General features: G+C 36.3%; 4 protein-coding genes across 5 annotated transcripts; 2 read left to right on the forward strand and 2 right to left on the reverse strand.

Annotated features, from left to right (window-relative positions):
• Positions 1-4927: 4927 nt before the first annotated feature.
• On the forward strand, positions 4928-6637 carry ppil3 (peptidylprolyl isomerase (cyclophilin)-like 3). The gene is made up of 6 exons (XM_052557770.1): positions 4928-5007; positions 5278-5352; positions 5447-5540; positions 5729-5796; positions 6040-6158; positions 6334-6637. The coding sequence occupies exons 1-6, from the start codon at positions 5005-5007 to the stop codon at positions 6458-6460; spliced, it is 486 nt and encodes a 161-aa protein (XP_052413730.1). The 5' UTR covers positions 4928-5004; the 3' UTR covers positions 6461-6637.
• Positions 6638-6785: 148 nt separating this feature from the next.
• Positions 6786-9476, forward strand: zgc:101858 (uncharacterized protein LOC449555 homolog). The gene is made up of 8 exons (XM_052557769.1): positions 6786-7104; positions 7240-7410; positions 7513-7691; positions 8150-8243; positions 8367-8436; positions 8973-9009; positions 9091-9154; positions 9243-9476. The coding sequence occupies exons 1-8, from the start codon at positions 7081-7083 to the stop codon at positions 9399-9401; spliced, it is 798 nt and encodes a 265-aa protein (XP_052413729.1). The 5' UTR covers positions 6786-7080; the 3' UTR covers positions 9402-9476.
• A 33-nt stretch (positions 9477-9509) lies between these two features.
• On the reverse strand, positions 9510-12184 carry zbtb26 (zinc finger and BTB domain containing 26). Its single transcript, XM_052557768.1, has 2 exons — positions 12071-12184; positions 9510-11762 (listed from the first exon to the last, which is right to left on the reverse strand). Exon 2 carries the CDS (start codon positions 11754-11756, stop codon positions 10536-10538), a length of 1221 nt encoding a protein of 406 aa, XP_052413728.1. The 5' UTR covers positions 11757-11762; positions 12071-12184; the 3' UTR covers positions 9510-10535.
• A 2240-nt stretch (positions 12185-14424) lies between these two features.
• On the reverse strand, positions 14425-19952 carry krt1-c5 (keratin, type 1, gene c5). 2 transcript variants are annotated; one of them, XM_052557101.1, is made up of 9 exons: positions 19809-19952; positions 19077-19499; positions 18906-18988; positions 18661-18817; positions 17227-17391; positions 16975-17100; positions 15347-15564; positions 15215-15240; positions 14425-14660 (listed from the first exon to the last, which is right to left on the reverse strand). In XM_052557101.1, exons 2-9 carry the CDS (start codon positions 19470-19472, stop codon positions 14545-14547), a joined length of 1287 nt encoding a protein of 428 aa, XP_052413061.1. In that variant the 5' UTR covers positions 19473-19499; positions 19809-19952; the 3' UTR covers positions 14425-14544. The 2 variants fall into 2 exon arrangements, with proteins under 2 accessions (XP_052413061.1, XP_052413062.1); XM_052557102.1 differs by having other exon boundaries at positions 19077-19496; positions 19809-19948.
• Between the last annotated feature and the right edge of the window lie 2119 nt (positions 19953-22071).

Below are 22071 nucleotides of genomic sequence, written 5' to 3' on the forward strand. Positions count from 1 at the left end.
AGTCGAGTCGGGTTCCAGTTGACCCTCCAGAGTCGAGTCGGGTTCCAGTTGACCCTCCAGAGTCGAGTCGGGTGGCAGTTGACCCTCCAGAGTCGAGTCGGGTTCCAGTTGGCCCTCCAGAGTCGAGTCGGGTTCCAGTTGACCCTCCAGAGTCGAGTCAGTTTCCAGTTGACCCTCCAGAGTCGAGTCAGGTGCCAGTTGACCCTCCAGAGTCGAGTCAGGTGCCAGTGGACCCTCCAGAGTCGAGTCAGTTTCCAGTGGACCCTCCAGAGTCTAGTCAGGTGCCAGTGGACCCTCCAGAGTCGAGTCAGGTGCCAGTGGACCCTCCAGAGTCGAGTCAGGGCCAGTCACCGATGACCCTCCAGAGCCAGGGCCAGTCACCGATGACCTTCCAGAGTCAGGGCTAGTCACCGGGGACCTTCCAGAGACAAGGCGGGTCACCGTTGAACTTCCAGAGTCAAGTCACTGGGTGGTCCGCTGCTCCGCCCTTGGGGACTCCGGCCTCAACCACAGGGGCGTGCTTGTCTTCTGCTCCGCCCTGTTGGACTCCGGCATCAACCACAGGGGCGTGGTGGTCATCTGCTCCGCCCTGGGGGACTCCGACGTCGACACGAGTACGTGGTGGTCTTCTGCTCTGCCCTGGGGGGCTTCCGCTCTGACCACACGGATATGGTGGTCTTCTGCTCCGCCCTGGGGGGGCTTCATGTTACTGTTTGTTTTTTGTTTTGTGTCTTCACTCCTGTCTCTGTTCCCCTCTGTTAGTCTGGCCCTCCGTCCCTCCCCCTGAGCCTCCACCTGTCCTCCTCCCTCCTGGTCTCCCTGTGTTGTGTTACATTCTGGTACCTGTTCCCCATGTTTTTCTTTTCTGGCCCTCCGTCCCTCCCCCTGAGCCTCCGCCTGTCCGCCTCCCTCCTGGTCTCTGTGTTGTCTATTGTGGAGCATCTGGAAGCCACTCCGTAGAGGGGGGGGTTCTGTCACAGTGTCTGGGTTGTGTTCCCTGGGTGTCCACTAGGTGTCCTCCGTTCCCACGGTGTCTGTCATCTTATCAATTCCTGTTCCCTTATTTGGTCACCTTCCTCCTTGTCTTAGTTAATTGATTGTTCCCCCACCTGTCTCCTGTTTCCCTATTATCCTTCTGTGTATAAATACCCGGTCTGTCTGAGTCTTTGTCATGGAGTCCTTGTCGTATGAATGATACTTTCCAGAGTCTGCTCTTCCCGTGTGTTTTTGTTTGTTTTTATGTTTTTGGAATTTCTGGTTTTTGGCCCTGCCTGGACTGTTTACTCTTTTGGATTGCCCCTCAAATAAACCTCGCACCTGCATTTGGATCTCTCCTGTGTTTCTTGTATCACCTTACGTGACATGCTGTAACTGCCAATAGGGTAAGTCAGGTTCAGGATGAATATAGTTTTGAGTTAAGATGTTATTATCTGTTATTTCTGGTTTGCTTTTCATTTTATTTTTATTTTTTGTTATTGTTTTTATTGTTGTTGGGTTTTTTTTTTTTTTTTTTTGACTAGTTTTGGTACTTTAGGGTTATTAATATCAATAGTGGTTGACTGATACAGTTTTTTTTTACTGTTGATACATATGTCTTGGAAAGCAGGGTGGCAGATGGCCGATATAATTGTATTTATTTTAATTCATATTTAAGAATTTCATAATAATTGGAAAATGGTTTAAAAAATAAATCTGTAAAATAAACATACTCATAATTTAGATTAATAAATAAATATTCAATAAAAATATAATTTAAAAAGTAAGTAAACTGTAACCGACAGAGCACTCAGTATTATGGGAAGTTTGTGTGCATTGGGAATCACTCATTTTACATATAACACACAGTGAAAATGACATGAATATAACAGTAGTCAAATGCATAAAGCGCAGCATAATTTTAAATCACGGATTTAATGTTTTAAGCTTTCATTTTGCATGGACCAAAAGTCACGCAGAGAACTTTGGAAGTTTGGAAGGTCTGTGAAATAAAAATTTTATTAGCCATTCAAAGATTTGTTTAAATGATGTAGATGTAAATGCGTATTTTCTGAATTCTGATGGCACACAAGAAAGTATTGTAATGTTTGTCTTTCCATTACTAATGATATAAAAGCAATCATTATAATACTTTTTGTATACATTTTAATTCCTTTGTTTAACAGTTCTACCGGATTATTAGACAGACTTCTACCCATGTTAGACAGAACTGTTAATGATGACAGCAAACAAGAGGGAGAATATGAGCACTGTGTGCTCATGCGCTGCCGCTCTCATCGCAGTCAAAATAAATGCCATGCCTCAAACACATCAGCCAAACAGAAAAACTTATCGGCCGATGCCAACATTTGAAAAAATAATCTAATTGACCAAACATCGGCCGATATATCGGCCTTGGTGATATATCAGTCGACCGCTAATTATTAATGTTTGATTATTTTATATTTAGGGCTACCAATGTTTATTCTCTACCTGGTTTCATCAATGTTAAACAGTGTGAATTCCTCAGCGTTGAAATTGTAGTTAGTATTTTCATATACTGTATAATGCAGTTTTCATGTTTTAATTACAACATACCATGTATCAAAACAAAAATTCATATACATTTGTGGACATTTTTATTTTATTTTGGATTCATGAAAATATTTTAGCTTAATTCCTCATTTAATTTAAATGAGCAATAATTTTTGTTATAGCTTTTGTTTGTTTTCAGTAACGATAGCACTGCTAAAGCTTGTATCTATGTAGCTTGTGTAATTGCCACTGATGCAGAGTTTGTGGATGTTTACTCTTTCATGCATAATCAAAATGTGTTTTTATTATTTTCCTAGATAGCAATAGATGATAAGTAAAACAACTGGTTCAAGAAAAGTGCTACTGCTCTTGTGATGAGATGCAAGTTGTACATTCTTTGTAAAACCTGTTAAATTAATGTGAGTAATGTTGATTGTAATTTCACTCAACTTGGTTTTCTGACCTCTGTCCACTTTCTGCTTTCATTTTTCCACATAGATCGAGGCACTTCTTCCGGAGTTGTTTCAGTGTAAGAAATTGCTAAAACTGAACCTCAGAAACAACTGCCTGCAGTCCGTACCGTCACGGTTTGGGGAGCTCACCAGTCTGACACAGCTGGAGCTGAGGGGAAACAGGCTGGAAGGCCTTCCTGTAGAACTTGGGGAGTGCAGATTGCTGAAGAGGAGCGGTCTAATTGTGGAGGACAATATTTTCAATACTTTACCTTCAGAGGTCAATATAGCAGCTGGAGAACTTACAAAGAGGCTTCTTGAAGCAAATGAACTTGAACTTGAACTTGCCTATGTGGAGATTTTAAGAGTTCAATCCAGATGATAGAAAGTATTTCACATGATGGCATGTCATGTTTTATTATAACAGACAGCCATGGTATTTCTGATGATCGACACTGAGGAGTGAGCAGATCAAAGTTTACATCAGGATTAAGGTGCTGTTTATTTTTGCCTTAATATACACAACACTATTCAGTAATTTTATTTTATTATAAACATTATGACTACACTTTTTACCAGTGTTACAGTGTAAGTGTCTGTGAAATCACTCTCCTATACTATTACCTATACTATTGCCTCTGGTTAAATCCATGTTATCTGTATATTGGTATATCAGCTGTTATTTGAAATTGTTGGGCAAAGCTGTTCAAATTGATCCTCATTAGTGTGTGAATAGCTGGTTAATATTTTCTAAAACTTTGAGAGTAATGCATAACTTCTTGACGTTTGTTTATATAACCCATGTTACCAGCACAATATTAGGTTTTTTTAAACATACGGATGATGCAAGTCATCTGTTACATGAGTCAGTTTTCCTTTTTAATGGTTTTGAAAACTCAATATTCAAAATTCAATATTCATTAACTTTTACCCTATAGTAAGTTCCTATCATCTTAAATCTCATCTTTATTGAAAGTTTAATAATGTGTTAACTGAGTATTTATGATTGCACAAATAAGTTTTGTGTGTGCATGTTTGCAGTGTTTATTTAGTTGATGCTAAAATGAAGGCTAAGTACTTTAACAAAATATAGATAGTAATGTCTGTATCACTATCTACATTTATTTTATATAAATGCATATTATAATTATTACTGTATTGGTGTTATCAGTATTATTTTTTCAAAGAAGGTAGAAAAAGCCTATTTTCACCTGTCTGCTCACTTTGAAATGCCTTAAGAATTATCAATGAATAATTTCTAATGAACAGTTCACCCTTTGTAACGGTATTATTCTTTGTATTATTATTTGTAGGATTAACATAGCTGTTTTGTGTCACCATTGTAATAGTCATATTCTTTTTGTTGATATATATATATATATATATATATATATATATACACACACACACACACACACACACACACACATCGGAAACTAAGTTAATAGTATTTCAGAAGTTACTCAGGTGAGTGCTGTTTAACTTTGTACATCTAAAGCTTGTCAAACTTTTTGTGTTATTTTTTTTATTTTTTATTTTTTTTTACCAATATTACAATGTTTCCAGGGTTCACATGTTTGTAACCATTTGATATATTTATGGTTGATGACATGATTATTTGTATTTAATAAATCCACTATTGTTTCCTTTTTTGTTTGTTTGTTTGTTTTGCAAAGTGAATATAAAAGAGAAATTAAGTAAATGTATCAAGCCATACAGAGTGAATAAACGCTCGGTTTTCTTAGTGTGTGTCAATAAAAACTTCTGGAAGTAGTTAAATAATTGTGTTTAATATTTTGTAAAGAATAGTTAGTCAGCTTTATATGGTGTTGTAAACACTACGGTAGTGACAGCTTATTTAAAACATTTACTCGACGTTATTATAGTTATCATTACTGTTGTTAAAACTGCTCTTATTTATGCACAGACTCAGAAAAGGCTATTATTAAAAGCTAAATGGGAACCAATGTTTTATCGTCATTCAGTTGCGTCGGTCATTATTCAGTGTAACACTGAAGGCGACTTGCTTGTGTTTTAGAAGATGGTAAGATTGCCGATCTTTGCGAGAACAAATATTTAGCTTCTTTAGTTTTTGTTATAAACTGTATTATACAGAATACATTGGTTTTGTGGTGGAATACTCTGGCCAAATTACAGTTCGAAAATTGTAATATTTATATTCTGTATTAGTCTTTGAATAGTATGGAATAATTATTTGCATTCTAAATTAGAAATAATTGATCTTATATTAATAATTATTTCAATGATTATGTCATTATATGATATTAATGAGCTGAACTCATTTATCTCGCAGGCTGTTACACTGCACACAGATCTTGGTGATTTCAAAATCGAGTTGTTTTGTGAGAAGGCCCCGAAGAGCTGTGAAGTAAGACACCTGTTTCCACACAGAGACGCGTATCTTGAATAGGCGAGATCGTTCTTTCTATACGTGAATTCTCTTTTTTTTTCCTCAATCATAGAATTTCATTGCTCTGTGCGCTGGTGGGTTCTACAATGGATGTATCTTTCATCGAAACATAAAGGGCTTTATGGTCCAGACCGGAGACCCAACAGGTAACTGATAATGGATTTCTTTTCTTACCTCTAACCTAATCTCTCAGCTTTAGTTTTTAGCTTGTAAATGTGTAAAATAAGTAAATGGCAGTTTTTTTTTTTTTTTTTTTTTTGTTGTTGTTTTTTTTTTTGTTTACCATTTCCGATCAAGGCTTATTTGGTTGAATTATTTAAATTCTGTTTTTCAGGTACAGGCAAAGGAGGGACCAGTATTTGGGGAAGAAAGTTTGAAGATGAATTCAGTGAACATCTGAAAGTATGTATTGATTTTAACATAATTTAATGTTTAAGTGTATTGTGTGTGGGGGGAAAAAAATCACATAATTTTATGTTTTAAGAAAACCTCTTATTAATCTTATAGTCTGTGCAAAAATGACATCCACTTTATCCGGCACTGTATTTAATCATGTCAGGACTTGTCAGACTGACTTTCAATGCTATTTAAACATCGTTTAAGTCTGATCTAACTCAATCTCCCTTTAATGTCTGTGTAATGCAGCACAATGTCCGGGGTGTGGTGGCCATGGCCAATAATGGACCAAACACAAATGCATCACAGTTCTTCTTCACATATGCAAAACAGCCTCACCTGGACATGAAGTACACGGTTTTTGGAAAGTATGTTTTTTGTTTAAGACCCATCTTTTACTAGTGTGTTTTATTTATTCAGTTATAATTTATTTTAACATTTTCTTCTGTGTGATTGATGGTTCAAACAAGCTAATAATTGTTGTTGCTGTTGTAATTTTATTGATGGTAATGAATTGTAACACTAACTAATTCTTTGTTACAGAATTATAGATGGACTAGAAACTCTGGATGAACTAGAGAAAGTCCCTGTGAATGAAAAGACTTTCCGTCCTCTTAATGATGTCCGTATTAAGGATATTACTATCCATGCCAACCCATTTGCTGGTTGATTGATTTCATTGTGAAACAATCATAATGCCTTGTGTTGTAAATATAATCTTTTTTTGTGTGTGTGTGCTGTTTCATAAATTTGTACACTTGCCTCTATTTTCCATTTAATCTTTTCCATTGGGTTTTAAATGTATATTTTAATAATAATAAAAAAAAAACTATTGTACTTTTCACCATATATTTTCACTAAACTGATTTAATTTCTCCTTGTTTTCTTGAGTGGATTCTATACAATTTGTATTTATTCTGCATTGTCTTTGTATGAACTACGATTTTGAAATGGAAAAATAAGGACTACAATTTTGAAATCGTTATAACGTTGCTGACCCGGATATTTGGATAAACACACCAGTAAAAGTCCCTTTTACTGAAATCCGCAACAGTCCTTATGATGATAAAAATAAAAATACAGATAACCTCTGGTATAAGAAAATTGAACAACGCAATTCATATTTGACTTACTCAATTTGGAATGAATGCACTGAACCCCTGTACTTCATTGTACTCTTTTTGTACGTAACGTTACGCAGTGACGTAACTAACTCGTTCCCCTGCACGTGAGCATAAGGAAAAATAAAAGTTGGGTCACTCAAGAGCTGTGAATATCATATAAATCCAAATGGCAACTCCAGATGCGTTCAAAGTAGGTTGAGCCCATTGATTTGTTGTAGAGAACTGATTATATAGATCAGTGGTTGACCGTTTTACACACTCCGAATTTCAGAATGCCCTGGTGCACATAAACTTTGACTTGAAACATGATGATTTGGCGTTTTAGGTTGGCTCTTTAAAGGGCAAAGTGACGCTGATCACCGGCGCGAGCTCAGGGATCGGAGCGGGCGCCGCGGTGCTGTTCTCCAGACTGGGCGCGCAGCTGGCGCTCAACGGACGCGATGTGGACAACCTCAGCAGAGTCGCCAAAGAGTGCGAAGCCTGTGGGGCAGTTAAAGTACAACTCACTGGAATCTCTCCAGACTCTTAAATATTCACATATAATATATGATTCGCATATAAATGCTCCTCTCCCTATGATCCTGTTCAATGTGTTTAGCCCTTATTAGTGCCAGGAGACTTAACAGATGAGGACACTGTGAAGAGGACAGTGGAAGAGGTCATCACTCACTTTGGGAAGCTGGACGTCCTCATCAACAGTGCAGGAATCCTCGCCATGGGCAGTATAGAGACAACAGACATGGCCCAATATGACAAGGTCATGTCTGTCAATGTCAGGTAAAATAGGATTTAACTTATGGCATGTGCACTGCATTCAATAAATCAGGGGTTTTCAATCATTTAGATGCGGCACACCCCCAAATATGCTCATCCTGACTCCTATCCCACAACATGTAAACATTTATGTAGTTTCTTGTTAATTATCTATAAATATGAAATATAAAGTTAATATTACAAATATTTTTGTAAAGTTACATTATTAAATGTTTTCCTACTTATTGTAGTACTGAACTGTTAAATGTATTATTTATTTACTCATTAATTTACTTATTTTAATAAAATCTTTATTTCCTTATTTTTTTTTTTTTTTTTTTTTAGTTTTTCCCCTAAACTTTTTCGTGGATGCTATAGCAGGCCCTTGCGCCCCGCTGGGTGCAGTAGATAATTTAAAGATGTGGGTATTGAACTTTATAAGAACAGGTAAACAACATTTGACTCATTTTCTTCCCTTTCAGATCAGTATATCATCTCACTCATCTCTGTGTGCCTCATCTCATCAAAACGAAAGGCTCGATTGTGAATGTGTCCAGTGTGAATGGCCAACGATCAGTAAGTTTGATAAGTTTAAACATCAGCACCTAAGGAACCATGAAATATATGAATCTAAAATAATTGCTCATTGTTTTATCCTTGTGGGCCCTGATTGGTCGTCTTATTTTCTATCCATTATAGTTTCCTGGTGTACTTGCCTACTGCATGTCCAAATCAGCCATCGACCAGTTCACACGCTGTGTTGCTCTTGGTAGGGTATCTCTATATTTCTATTGAATCTCTCATGTTATTTACAGGAGACCAGAGCTATTTGTCTTGAGTCAATAGTTTTCTTCTATCAAATGAATGTGGATTTTGTTTCCAAGGGTATTTGTTTTATAAACTTCAATTTGGAGTTTCCCATTCAATACTATAAACTATTACCATACACATATTATATTAATTACAATATTTCTTGGCCAAATCAATGGTTTGGCATGTTTCCTTTCACATGTTTGCTGTTTCATTTGTTTCAAACAGGTTTCCAGGCTGTTTAATTGCAGATTCCATTGTAATTCCAACTCACCCTATAAAGTGTGACAGCGTTCTCTGAGAGCATTAATGAAAGAAATGATGAATAGATTCTTAGCTGATTTCGTGTCCATTCACAGAACTTGACTTTCAATAATAAACTTGGCCTGAAAAATACACCAAAGTACAAAGTGTAACAACTAGTCTAGTTGATGCAAAGGGCTTGGGTATTACTACTCTACAAACAAGTGTTTTCTCATCTCATCTTAATTGTAGAGTTGGCATCAAAGCAAGTACGTGTCAACTCAGTTTGGTAAGACTCATTCTGTTGTTTTACATTTTACGACCTATAGAATTGTTACATTGAGGTAATTCAAATGCTTTGTCTTAACAGCCCAGGAGTAATTATAACAGAAGTTCACAAGCGTGCAGGACTGGATGAGGACCAGTATGCTCAGGTGATGAGTTAAGATCAAATGCTTTATCTAATTTGACTGTAATTCATGCTTCTAAATAACACGTCCTGTATTTTGTGCTTTGCTCCAGTTCCTTGAGAAATGCAAGGTGACTCATGCTCTTGGCAGACCAGGGGAAGTAGATGAAGTAGCTCACGCTGTCGCCTTCCTGGCATCTGATGCAGCAACATTTATAACAGGAGTCAATCTTCCAGTGGACGGAGGTCGACATGCTATGTGTCCACGGTAATGCTTTGCCGCCATGATACAGCTCTGTCATAGCGGAGTGTCATAAAAGCAAATAAATAAACTAAGTTGGAATCGATCTGAATGTTGAAATCCTTAATGTAAACGCATGTTGATTTGATGTGATCTTTTATTCTTTCATAGCATAATGATCATCTGCAATTATTTATTAGTGAGTCAGCAATTTTCTCCGAATTCTGGCATGTTGACACAGATGGAAACATTTATTACAGACCAAGAGTTGCACAGTAGTGTTCAAATACAGTTGTCTTCAAATGAGGAAGTTATACATTAGCATTCAAACATGGAAATATGGTCTGATCAGATATACTTAAAAAATATAATTTAATCTTTACAAAAGATATGAAAGCCAAATGATGCCACAGCAGCATTCAAAATTAACTTAGTACAATTCCCTTAACCTGCAATATGAAAAATGACATTAAACCTGACTTAACAGACTGTACATTTATCGACCAATCAGCGAACACTTAATTTAGTTCTTGTAATTTAGTGTATTAATTTACAGCAGTGGTTCTCAACCTTTTTCATTATGTATTTTTGGTCTTTATAAATTTACTTAAAAACGTAATGAGTTAGTCTCATGTTGTAAAAATTATTATTTTAGTTTTTTGTAGAATTTTAATTAAGATAATCTCAATATAACTACATTTAAATTATTTTAACACCTAAAAACCAATCAAACCAAGACCAATAACTATAAAGTTAGCCATAATGATAACTATACCAGTGTCCACACCAGCGTACAATAATATTGTTTATTATAAACACGTGCTGCAGTTCTGTCATCGACTGCTTTAGATGCTAATGCTCTTTAAAACGGAATGGATTCTGATTGGCTGTCGATGTTTTTATCTTCTATGTTCTAATGTGCTCTCATTGTTACGGTAGAGGTGTGGACTCCTTTATTGTTGACATGTAGAATGATGTTTGAATCTATATCTTTTCTCATTATTGTAATAATTATGGTCCTTGCAGTGAACAGGCCTTTACTGGGGCCCATTAGTGGACCCTGACCTCCTGGCTGAGAACCACTTTTATACAGAACTGTGTCTTCAGGACAAATTGTGTCTACGTCATGTATATTAATAGAAATGATTTAGACGTTAACATGAATTTATAGTCCTTCAAGCAAACTGCCTTCGTTGGCATTATCAAAACTGTTTTTTCCATGGATCTGCTTCAGGTGTTTACGGAGAACTGGTTTATGCGCAAACACCATGTCGCAGTAATTACAACGGTGTGGTTTGTCCCCACTGTGAAGGTTCAGGTGGTCTAGAAGCGAACACTTCTGAGTAAACGTCTTTCCACATATCTTACACTGGAAGGGTTTGATCCCAGCGTGGACACGCATGTGCCGATGTAGGTTTCCTTTCTGGGTAAATGTTTTTCCACACATGAGGCACATAAACAGCTTGTGCATCTTCAGATGGTTGGCGTAGTTCTCCAGCTGACGGAACACGCGAGCACATTTAGGGCACTGGTGGTACCACTGCATACCCTTATCAGCATTCCTTGAGCATCCCCAAAGATTCCCTTTCCCGGAGCCGCTGGGTCCAGGCGGGGACAGGGAATATTCAGCTGTGGTGTTGGTGGCGATTTCTGCAGGTCGGGTTTCCACTGTGGAGTTTATCAGGGAGTGCTGTGGCTCCGGTGAGCGTAGTGTTGGCGAGCGACTCTGGAAGTTATCAGGCATTCGCTCGTCTATGGACTCTACTTTAACAATGCTAATGGGACTCTCCTCTCCTCTGCTGTTGCTCTGAGAGTTTCTAAACACAGGTGGAGACTTGGGCTGTATGATCACATCATCATCGTCATCATCATCATCAAAGTCATCTTCTCCATCATTGTCCTCCTCTTCATCACATATTGTCTCCACAGCTGGCTGGCTACGCTGTGCGTTGAAGTCCGATGGCTGTCGGGATGATGCACACTCGTCTTTGACCTCATGTGGTTTTATGAATTTATTTAGAGCTTCGGTGCACTGCTCTACAATGTGACCCATCTGGAGGAAACTAGCCACTGTTAAATAGTGTACTAATTCCAGCTCTGGAAACTCCAGTGTCCCAGTGTAGCAGGACAGAAGAAGCCTCTGTCCAACTTCTGCATCCTGCTGTGTAGATATCTGTACTTCATGTGAGTCCTGAAGGACAAACTGGTCTCTAAGGAAAGGGGAGCCAGCTGCAAAGACCACTTTGTGTCCAGGGACTTCCAAGTCATTGATGCGGACTACAACATCACAGAAACGTCTGTCTCGACGAAGAACATCCATCTTTTGAAGCATGGAGTCCCCAAAGGTGGGAAAGTTGAACTGCAGTATCACCCCGTCCTGAGCCATGGTGCACTATTAAATACACACAACATAACAGGTTTAAACTTAGTGTAACCTATTTAATATATGCCTATCTGTAATTATATCTAGTTTCCAAACGCATGTGTTTAGCTAAAGGGTTTAAAAGACACATAATTATAATGATATTTAGATGTAGATGCTGGTCTATATTTACTGATGGAACAAATGTATTAAGTGTGCACGATGGTGTTAGTAAAGGCCTGGTAACTGTACAGAGCTAAACCAGAAACACTGGATGGACGACTGTAAAGAATGGAGAAAAAGACACATATATAAGTGTTAATTTCAAATGTGCGTACCTCCAGCAATTTGCTTTATTTTCTGTCTGTGTGTTTTGTTGTCCTGGGATGAGCTCACAGCGCCTGTTTGTTCAGTGTGTGGCTGGAGACGGAAAAGGATTAGCCGACTTTCCCGATTGGTCGGTGAAATTTAAAGGGGCAGGACACAAATACAGGCGGCTAATTGTGAAAACCCTTCAATTCAAACTGTATTCTTAACGTCAGAAAGAAAGATTTATTCACAGTTAGACCATACAATAAAAAAGGTAATTCAGCATATGCATTTTTTTTATCATTTAATATTGCAATAGTACATTTTGTTGTTAGTAATAGTAGTATTGGTAGGAGTATGATTATACATTTTATTTAGATTTTTTATGTTTCCGTATAGTTAACAATGTTTTTTTTTTTTTTTTTTTTTTTTTGGAAACTATTTGAATGGCCTACTATTGCTTTAGTAGTAGTAGTATTTTTTTTGTTACTGTAGTATTTCTTGATGTTTAGAGAAGGCATTCAAGGTTAGTCTTTGGAAACCACTTGTATATTACAATAGTAAAATAGTATATTATCATTATTAGAATTTGTAATATTCCAAAATATATGAATAAAATTTAAAACCCAGCATGAATGGAATGTTGACTGTCACAAGTGATCTGAATCCCTGAAAGACAAAAATGCACTCCAGATAATAATAACATAAATAATAATCATAATAATAATTGTAACATTTTAATATAAGTAATATATAAATATAATATGTCAATTATTATTATTTCTAGAGTGCAACTAAGACTGTCAACGTGTTTTTTTGTGGAACTCACGTCGCGTGAATATGAAAAAACACGATGATGATAAAGATGATAAAGTACTTTGCCTACGTCTTGCCACAAGGAGGCAGTGTTGTACAAAGGAAGCGAATAATGACATTTTATTTTTAAGTTATATTGATCATTATCTGTTAAGTCAATTACACATTATACATTACATACACTACAGTGCAGCAGTATTTTATTATACAGTATTCGATTTCTACTGAATGGAAGTATCACGATATTGAATACACTGTAGCAGCTGAAGTCAGAAACCCCCTTTATTTGCCAAAGGCAGTGCTAGACACCATTTCACTTTTGTTGTCAGTAATATAGCCCAATAGGCAGCAGCTTGTAATGGCATTTGTTACAATAATAATGCTTGTGGTTCACAAACAATGGTAAGGCAGAACAAATCTACTGGCTTTTCATAAGTCACTTATTATGGAGAACAGAAACCAAACAAGAGTCTGTGGCCAGTCAGTCTAAACTTTATTCTTCATTATATTTCAGTTTGTTTACTCATCTGTGCAATGGTTTAGATAGGATAATGCACAGGGTGCTAAAGCTGAGCTGGGACTCTCAGCATTACACACCTTTATTAGTCAGATGTGCACTCCATCATCAAAAAGAAATGTGAATTATGAATGCCCCATATTGAAAACTAGACAACTAATTGTCTATAGATATGGTTAGATTGTTAAAAATGGTTAAAATTATACATATAAAAATTATGAATTCAGACATTACATTCAGTATTTTGGATGTAGTATAGTGTTTCATTCAGCACTGAGAATATATATAATTTTTTAGAGAATATAATAAAAGTTTAAGTGGCTCCTGTGGCTCAGTGGTAGAGCATTGTGTTAGCAGCACAAAAGGTTGTGGGTTCAATTCCTAGAGAACACACATACAAATAAGAAAGAAAAGATGTATAGTATAAATGTTCTGTAAGCTGCTTTGGATAAAGCATCTGCATAAATGTAAGTGCTTAAATAGTTTTATACCTGGCAAAAATAGTGATATTTATCAGAGCAAACCAAAGTAAAGGCTCTTGTTTACAAGGATCGTTATGGGCTAGGACTGTAGTGGTTGTTTCACCCAGAAAACCTCACAAAAGCAAGACATCTGACACTACAGAGGATTGGTGTCAGGGCTTTTTCGCTCATCATTCTCAGAGTGAGGCTGTCTTGATTTCATCCTTTGGCTCAGTTTCTCACACTGACCAGACAGGTTCAAATCCCCATCCACAGCTACATATCATTTTTCTACCACCGTCCCTAAAACTAGTAGGCCTACTTTATTCAGGAAATCAGCTAGTATCGCATGGATTCAGTTTCACTGGGTGACTTTCGGTCTGTGCTACTCTTAAATGACCCACTTTATTGCGACTCGCCTTACAGAATCAGACCTAAAGAAAGTGAAGACGAAAAAATATCAGTGAAAAGAAATGCAAGACATTCAAATAATTGGGAGAATGTGAAGATGTATAGTCTTATAGTCATATATGGAGAAAAAGAGGTGTTAGAAAAAAAAATCAAGACCGCTGACACGTCACTACGTTGCAATATCTGACATGTTTATTCATTTTTTGGCAAAATGATGAACAGATCACTCAGAATAGTCTTGTGATAATTGTACCCACTGATAAAGCACAAGAATATAGGTGTCTCTTGTGAGGCACTCTCACTTTTTTCGTTCTTCAATCTGTTCAACTTCACTGGATTCATCCACCACCTTTCCATTTACCATGGTCTGGGTGACCACCTTCACAATCTTCCTGGTTCTCACTTCAGGTTCTTCTACAAAAGGCAGAAAGAAAATATATATATGTATATATAATCACAAAACTGTAAATATGTAATATACAATATATCAAACCATGGTTTTGCTCAACAAAGTTATTAGTAAAAATGTAACTATTGTATAAACACATATAACATAAAAACTTGCCTCAACTGAATGTTTTAGGTTCAAATCTTACTTTGTGACATATTGCATGGTGACACTTTTCTAAATGTTGTGTTATTGTGTTTGCTTATTTAAAAACAGTGACAAAAATCTGATTATATTGTGATTTTAGTTTTATAATCGTTTCAGTAACAAAATATTCCAGTTTGTTCTAATGTTCAAAAGCAAAATACAGAAATACTGCTCAAGCATTTTATTCAAATAAACCCAATTCTTCCATATTAGTATCAACATTATACAATATATATATATATATATATATATATATATATATATATATATATATATATATATATATATATAATATAATATAATATAACAAAAAAAAAACTGAATACATCTTTAGTTTCATAGTCTTAGAACTATCCATTCAGAACAGACTTACTTTTAGGAGAGGGTGTCTCTTTTATCCTGAAAAACATATATACATATATCAGTATTATCTGGGTATACTTGAGGAACTGTGTCAAAAGAAAACAGCATATTTCAGCTCTGAGAAACCTCTCTGGGTTCTTACACTTCCTCTCCCTCCAGCAACCTCCGGTAGGTGGCGATCTCCAGCTCCAGATTCTGTTTGATACGAAGTAACTGCTCGTAATCGGTTTTGATTCGTTGCATGTCCAGGCGCAGCTGTGAGAGTTCATCCTCCATCTGTGTGAGCGAGCCCTGAAGATGCTCGATCTCATAAGTGTACTTCTGATTCGTCTCTCCAAGGTTCCCCTCCAGAACACCAACCTGAGGCGAGCCATAACATTTTCACAATACAAAGTTGAAATACAGTATGTAAGACTTAAACCCATTATTAGCGATGAGCACCATCAAGAATAAACTTTCTTGTATAATGTCTGATCTATAACCAGTATGTGTGAACTACTAGCTGAACAACCTGCTGAAAGCTCTTTATCACCTGTCCAGGCCATGAGGACACAATGTGTTTTTAGACTGTCATCACATGTAATACAGAGTGATTTTTTTTTATATGGGAGTAAACATATATGGTTGTTGTTTGCATGAGGATGAACAGCAGATGGAGGGGACTGTGGTTTCCTGTGCTTAAGAGGCAACCTTGACACGTTCTCTGGATATTTGTTGACAAACTATGGGCTACATTATTGCAGATATAATTAAAAAACAAAGTCCAAAAAAAGGTCGAAAGAAAAAAAAACTACAAGAATATGAAGCCTCATGACATATTCATTGACCTTTAAGCACAGGATAGAGGATTTGACGGTTTGAAGTATGTTTATCCAGACAGATTTACAGATGAGTAATATAGCATACGCAATTCATTGTAGGAAGGGTGGGAAGATGTGTTTTTTCCATACCCTCCTCACATCAAGCAATTCAGTCTTTCCAACTCTACAGGAAATTTGGAAGAGGAGTTTTCTCCTTTTCCAGGGCCAAGTCACTGATGATATTTCATATTTTTATTTAATTGTATTTTTAATTGTAGTTTTTATTTGGCTAAATTTGATATTACTACTGCATAAAGACTTCTGTAAAGAGTTAATGTCAGATACAGTTACACTCTCAACCTAATAAATAAATAATTAATAATAAATAACTATTTTTCAGATAATATTTTAATAATTTGGTTTATCAATTATTAGGTCAAGTCAATTGTTTAATTTATTCAACATAAATAGTATTGACAAAAATATTTTTTGTCAATAAAAAAATATAATGTGTACATGAGGTTCATTATATTTGGGGCTCCTTGGCATCATGACATTTTTATATCCCCTGTCTTACTTTATGAACATACACTGAACATACAGTAAAAGTACAGTCAAGTTTTTGACAGATGTTTGTGAAAGATTTGTCCTTTTAAAAATATTAGCTTTTTTGACTTAATCTGTTCTGATGCAGTAAAAAAAGAAAAGAAAGCATGTTCATGACCATCTAAACAACTGGAAAAGTTCAGGAAAACAAAGAAAGAAATTGGAAGACTTTCCTGGAACTTATGTGATGCAACAATCCATAATGTTCCAGTGTTCTGAAGCATACACGTGCATCTATATTAACTGGTTACTTCAGTTACTTCTTGATTTGTCTCAACAGGAGTAAAACTCATGCTTTTACCAACTGTAGTGGACATTTCACAGACAAACTGCAGCAATTTTAGGATAAGACGATAAATGTGACCTGTTTGCGCAGACTGTCCAGTTCCACCTCTAACGCCTGCAGGAAGCGGCGTCTTTCATTGAGTTCACCCTGAGCACATCGCAGAGCCTCGTTACTCTCCTTCACCTCCGACTGCACGGTCTCCAGCTGTCACATATACACACACCACACAGAACACATATTCATTGAAACGCACCTGTGTTTGCAGTGAAATCATCAGTCTATAAATAGCTATTTCAGGTGTGTGGAGTCTGTGTTGGGTTGTACACTGACCTTCTTCAGATACCACATCTCAGCATCCTCTTTATTCTTGCGTGCGATGCTCTCGTACTGCACCCTTAGCTCTGCCATGATGGCTCCGAGGTCTGGGCCCTGGGCCGCGTCCACCTCCACGTTCACTTGCTCGTTGGCTAGACGGGCCTTCAGTGTGTTCTTCTCCTTCATGGAGACAGATGAATAATTTACAGTCTCACCAGAGAGTATTTGGACATTTAAGCACTTAAAATGTGTGAATTGCATTAGATCACAAACTATCAAATTATACTAATTTTCTTAGAAATATGAACCAATTATGACATTTTCATAACATTTTTCAGACTAGTGGAAAGAAAAAATAATAATAAACTTTTTAGTGTTTATTTTATTGCACTTTATGTATTTGTGTCTGTTGATTTAAATTACAATACCCATCTTCAAAAGCCATTTTCTCAAAATGAGTTTTTTTTCCCTCTTGTACCGAACCAGACATTTAGACTTTAATACCAATACTTGAATATTTACTTACACTAAACTGTAAAGTTTTTTTTTTCTTATCTATATTCTTACAGCTTTTACAGAGGGGTTTGTTCATACATTTAATTCCTAAAAACAAAATTTGGATTTTTTTTTTTCGGGCTGCTGAAAGTATTTTCTAATTTATATTAAATCTATTCTATTTCTATTTCTATTTCTAATATTCATATTCACTTGTGTCTTGTTTTAAAAATAAATGCCACAAAATAATTATATTTTGTTATATAATACAATTATCTCTAAACATTTTTTATAATTTCTATATAATTACCTATTTGTGCTTTGCTCATTGTAAATTGATGAATTTGTTTAGGGTTAAATGCTACATTTGAGTGGAGCCACACCTTTCTGACCAAACACTTCTTCACCTTTTCCATATGTTTGTAGACCTGGGTGTGTGTGTGTTAATGTGTGTAGTTTACACACTGATATCTACTCTATATATCAATGTAAAGAAAACTGTTTGGTTAGGGTGGTTTTTCTGCAAAGTCTTGATATATATCTGAATGGCTACTGTGAGAAATAAGGCATTATCTTGCCCCAAAAAAATCTATGTAAAAGTATAGTCTGATTAAAATTATTTTCACTATATGTTTATCTGCTTATTACATGTTTTATATTGTTTAAAAAGTGGTTAGGTTTAGAGTAGGGTGGGGTTATGAGCTCAAATATATGTGTTTCTGCATAATAGTAAAATGTAACTACAAATATTTAGAATGTATTTATATACGGGATCCCCAAACCTGTGCATGTAAATACTTTTTAGTTGCCGTTAATATTTCCATATTGTGCATTACATTCAGCAAATAATCATGCAAAGATGTATGTGCAAACTTTACCCATGAATAGTAATGGCATCAAGCTGAATAATGACTATTATTTCCTAATATTTTAATATTCATAGTCGTGTTTAACCTCATCATGGTTCTTCTTGAGGAAATAGAGCTCCTCTTTCAGACTGTCCAGGTCTCCTTGAAGGGTTGCGATGATCTGATCGTGATCAGATTTTGCTCTTCTCAGAGCATGACAGTCTCTCTCAACTGACTGGCAAAGAGTAGCTTCTGCCTCCCATCTGTTTAAGACCAAATAACAGAATAAACCAATTTCATGATCGATCTTTCTCTGGGATTATAGGAAGGAACAAAAAGAGTAAAACTCACTTGACCCTAAAGTCATCTGCTGCAAGCTTGGCATTGTCAATCTCCAGCATTATACGAGCATTCTCCAAAGTCTTTTTCCTCACCTAAAGAGCAGAAGTGTGAAGCTGGCTAATAAAGGATCTCATGCAAGCGACTACAACCAAAGCAATAAACAAAGCTAGATCCTCAAACCTCTTGTCCAATGGCATGTGCTTGAGCCAGCAGTCCCTCGATGTCGTGACCCTTGGGTGCTCGCTCCTTCATCAACTCTTTAATCTTCAGCTCCAGGTCAGCGTTGGACTTCTCCAGAGAACGCACCTTTTCCAGATAGCTGGCGAGCCGGTCGTTTAGACCTTGCATGGTCTCCTTCTCACTGGCACCAGCTCCTAGACCATTCAGCGAATGGTTGCTTAGGATGTTTAAGCCATTTCCCAGAGAAGTGGAACGAGACAGGGACAGAGTACTGCCTGAGGAAAGGGACACTGGGACTTTAGAGCGTCCCCAAAACCCAGTGTCACGCATAGACATGCTGGAGAAAGACGGCTGCCGTCCCAGAGAGTGGCTGTGCACAGAGAAGCTGGAGGTCATGGTGCTCGCTGAACTGTATGTGTACTGCTGGTGAAGGAATAATCATTACTTGTTAGTCTGAATGCAGCTTGTTCACTTATGCCATGTGAAAACCATGAAAACCCAGAATACCAATAACTCTTCTTTTGCCGACAGATATTTCATATTTAAGGAGCTATGTATTACTGTGTAATATTACACTGCAGTGAAATACCCTAAACTCATTGAATATAGCATACTGTTACCAAATATGAAAATGCTGCATTTTAATGACAAAACCATTTTTTGTCTTGGTGTCATTTTTTTTATTTAGTTAGAAAGTACAAAGACTTTGTGAATAATAAATGTAATACTTACAAGGATTGTGTCCAAATGCAACACCTGAGTGTGGTTTCGTCCGGAGAAGAACTGGTGGCTTTTATTTGTTCTTGTTCAGGTGAGTCAGAGTATTTATGCTTGGACTCCTCCTGAACAGCTGTTGATTATGGAAGTCTATAGCCAGCCAATCACATCCCCTGACAGGTGAAAGGATATTTCCTGACTGAAACACAACGACATTTTCCCAAGGCACTATCCACAGATTACATTGCACATTTTTTTTTTTTTTTAAACTTTCAGTTACAAATTATGTGATGCTGGACTTTAATTTGATGAAACATTTGCTGAAAGAAATAATAAGACTTAAGGAAGGTGATACAATGAAATTCAAGATCGTCCATTGTTATTTTGACCCAAAATATTGTCTTTTATATTCCACACAAGAGAGGTTTGGAAACAACACGACAGTGAGTAAATGATGACAGAATTGTCATTTTTGGTGAACAATCTCTTTAAGATAAATAACAGTACTAACAATAACAAATTATAATAGATGTGACTTCATATCCACTATGGGACAGGGTGTACTGTAATAACCATAACCCCCTTTTTTTAACCTGGTGTAACCTGATTTGCTTTAGAGAAGCGGAACAGTCTATTTCTGTACACTGACACTATTCAGTGAGGGTACAATGACCTGTAAGGTGAGAACCATGCTTCACACGGAGACGGTCCTCCAAAGCCTCACTAGCCAGGAAGAGAGCGAGAGAGAACAGAAAGGCTAAACCAATGAGAAATGTTTCTATTTGGGGAGGAAATAATCACCTAAAGTACATTAGTTAACACACGCTTTGAATGAAAATCTGAATGAATCCTTGAATTGAATTAATGTGTTTGCACTTAAGTTAAACTTTTCATGATGCTTGTAGGTTTAATGACTTCTTACCTTTACCATATATATATATATATATATATATATATATATATATATATATATATATATATATATATAACATTATACCTTGGGTGTATGCAAGTACCAGTACAGTTTATAATAAACTTAATCCACAAGATGCATATGTTTGATGTTAACAATGGTACTAGTCGACTACCACATTCATGAACCATTATAGAAATCAAAGTACCACCATGACTCCTTCATATAATAGACAAAATAAAGGCGACTCCACATTCATAAATAACACTATTGTAATCTGAGTCAGCACCATCATGTGGGCACAACTGAAATTGCATGCTGATATTTTGCCAACCATGTGCATAAAACAAACTTTTAAGTTTGGGATAATTATTTTTGAAGATGTTAATAGTTTTAATCCAGATGGATGCATTAAAGTTGACATTGAAGACATTTGTAATGTTACAAAGATTCCTATTTTAAATAAAAGCTGTTCTTTTGAACTTTTTATTCATCAAAGGATCCTGATTTTTTGCAGTTTCCAAAATAACACTTATCAGCACAACTGTTTTCAACATTAATAATAAGAAAAAATGCTTATTAAGCATCAAATCAGCATATTAGTGTGATGTCTGAATGATAATGTGACACTGAAGACTGTGTAATGGCTGCTGAAAGCTTAGCTGGGACATCGCAGGACTGCAGTTTAAAATATATTAAAACAAGAAACAGTTGTCTGTAATTGCAATAATATTTCACAATATTTCTGTTTTTACTTAATTTTAATCAAATAAGTGTTGCCCGGGTGAGCTTAACGTGAATATATCTTACTGACCACAAACATTTGAATGGTATTGTGTGAGAAAAATAATATTGTAAGCTTTAAGAGTCCAACTTGGTCAGTATAATATACAGTATGTGCAGTGCAGGAAAGAAAAGAGCATAAATGATTAAGAAGGACAAGCCATTTTAGATTGTGTTTGGCCATTGTGATTTATTGTAAAACTGAAATGTCTAAATCAATACACCACTTTGAGATGATTTCAAGAAATGGTGACAGTACACTCATGCTCAGCAGAGTGAATCAATGCAGCATGCAGTATACAATGTCTGTTACTGCTTGCTGAATTGCTCACCGAATGAATAGCTTAATGGCCATTATTTGATGGGAAAATTGATAAAGCGTGGCTGCCATTAAACACACAAAGACAAAATTGGAGACCTTCAACTTCCATTAGAATTATTACATACCAATGAACACGAGTGAATAAGGGACACTGATGGCTGGATTATATTGGATCATTAGATGAACTGACAGATAATTGACAATCATTGATTGAGTGCAAGAAAACAAATATCATTAGGCTGTCAGAAAACTGTCACAAT

This window comes from Carassius gibelio, chromosome B5 (assembly GCF_023724105.1).
Source record: "Carassius gibelio isolate Cgi1373 ecotype wild population from Czech Republic chromosome B5, carGib1.2-hapl.c, whole genome shotgun sequence".
NCBI classification, from domain to species: Eukaryota; Metazoa; Chordata; class Actinopteri; order Cypriniformes; family Cyprinidae; genus Carassius; species Carassius gibelio.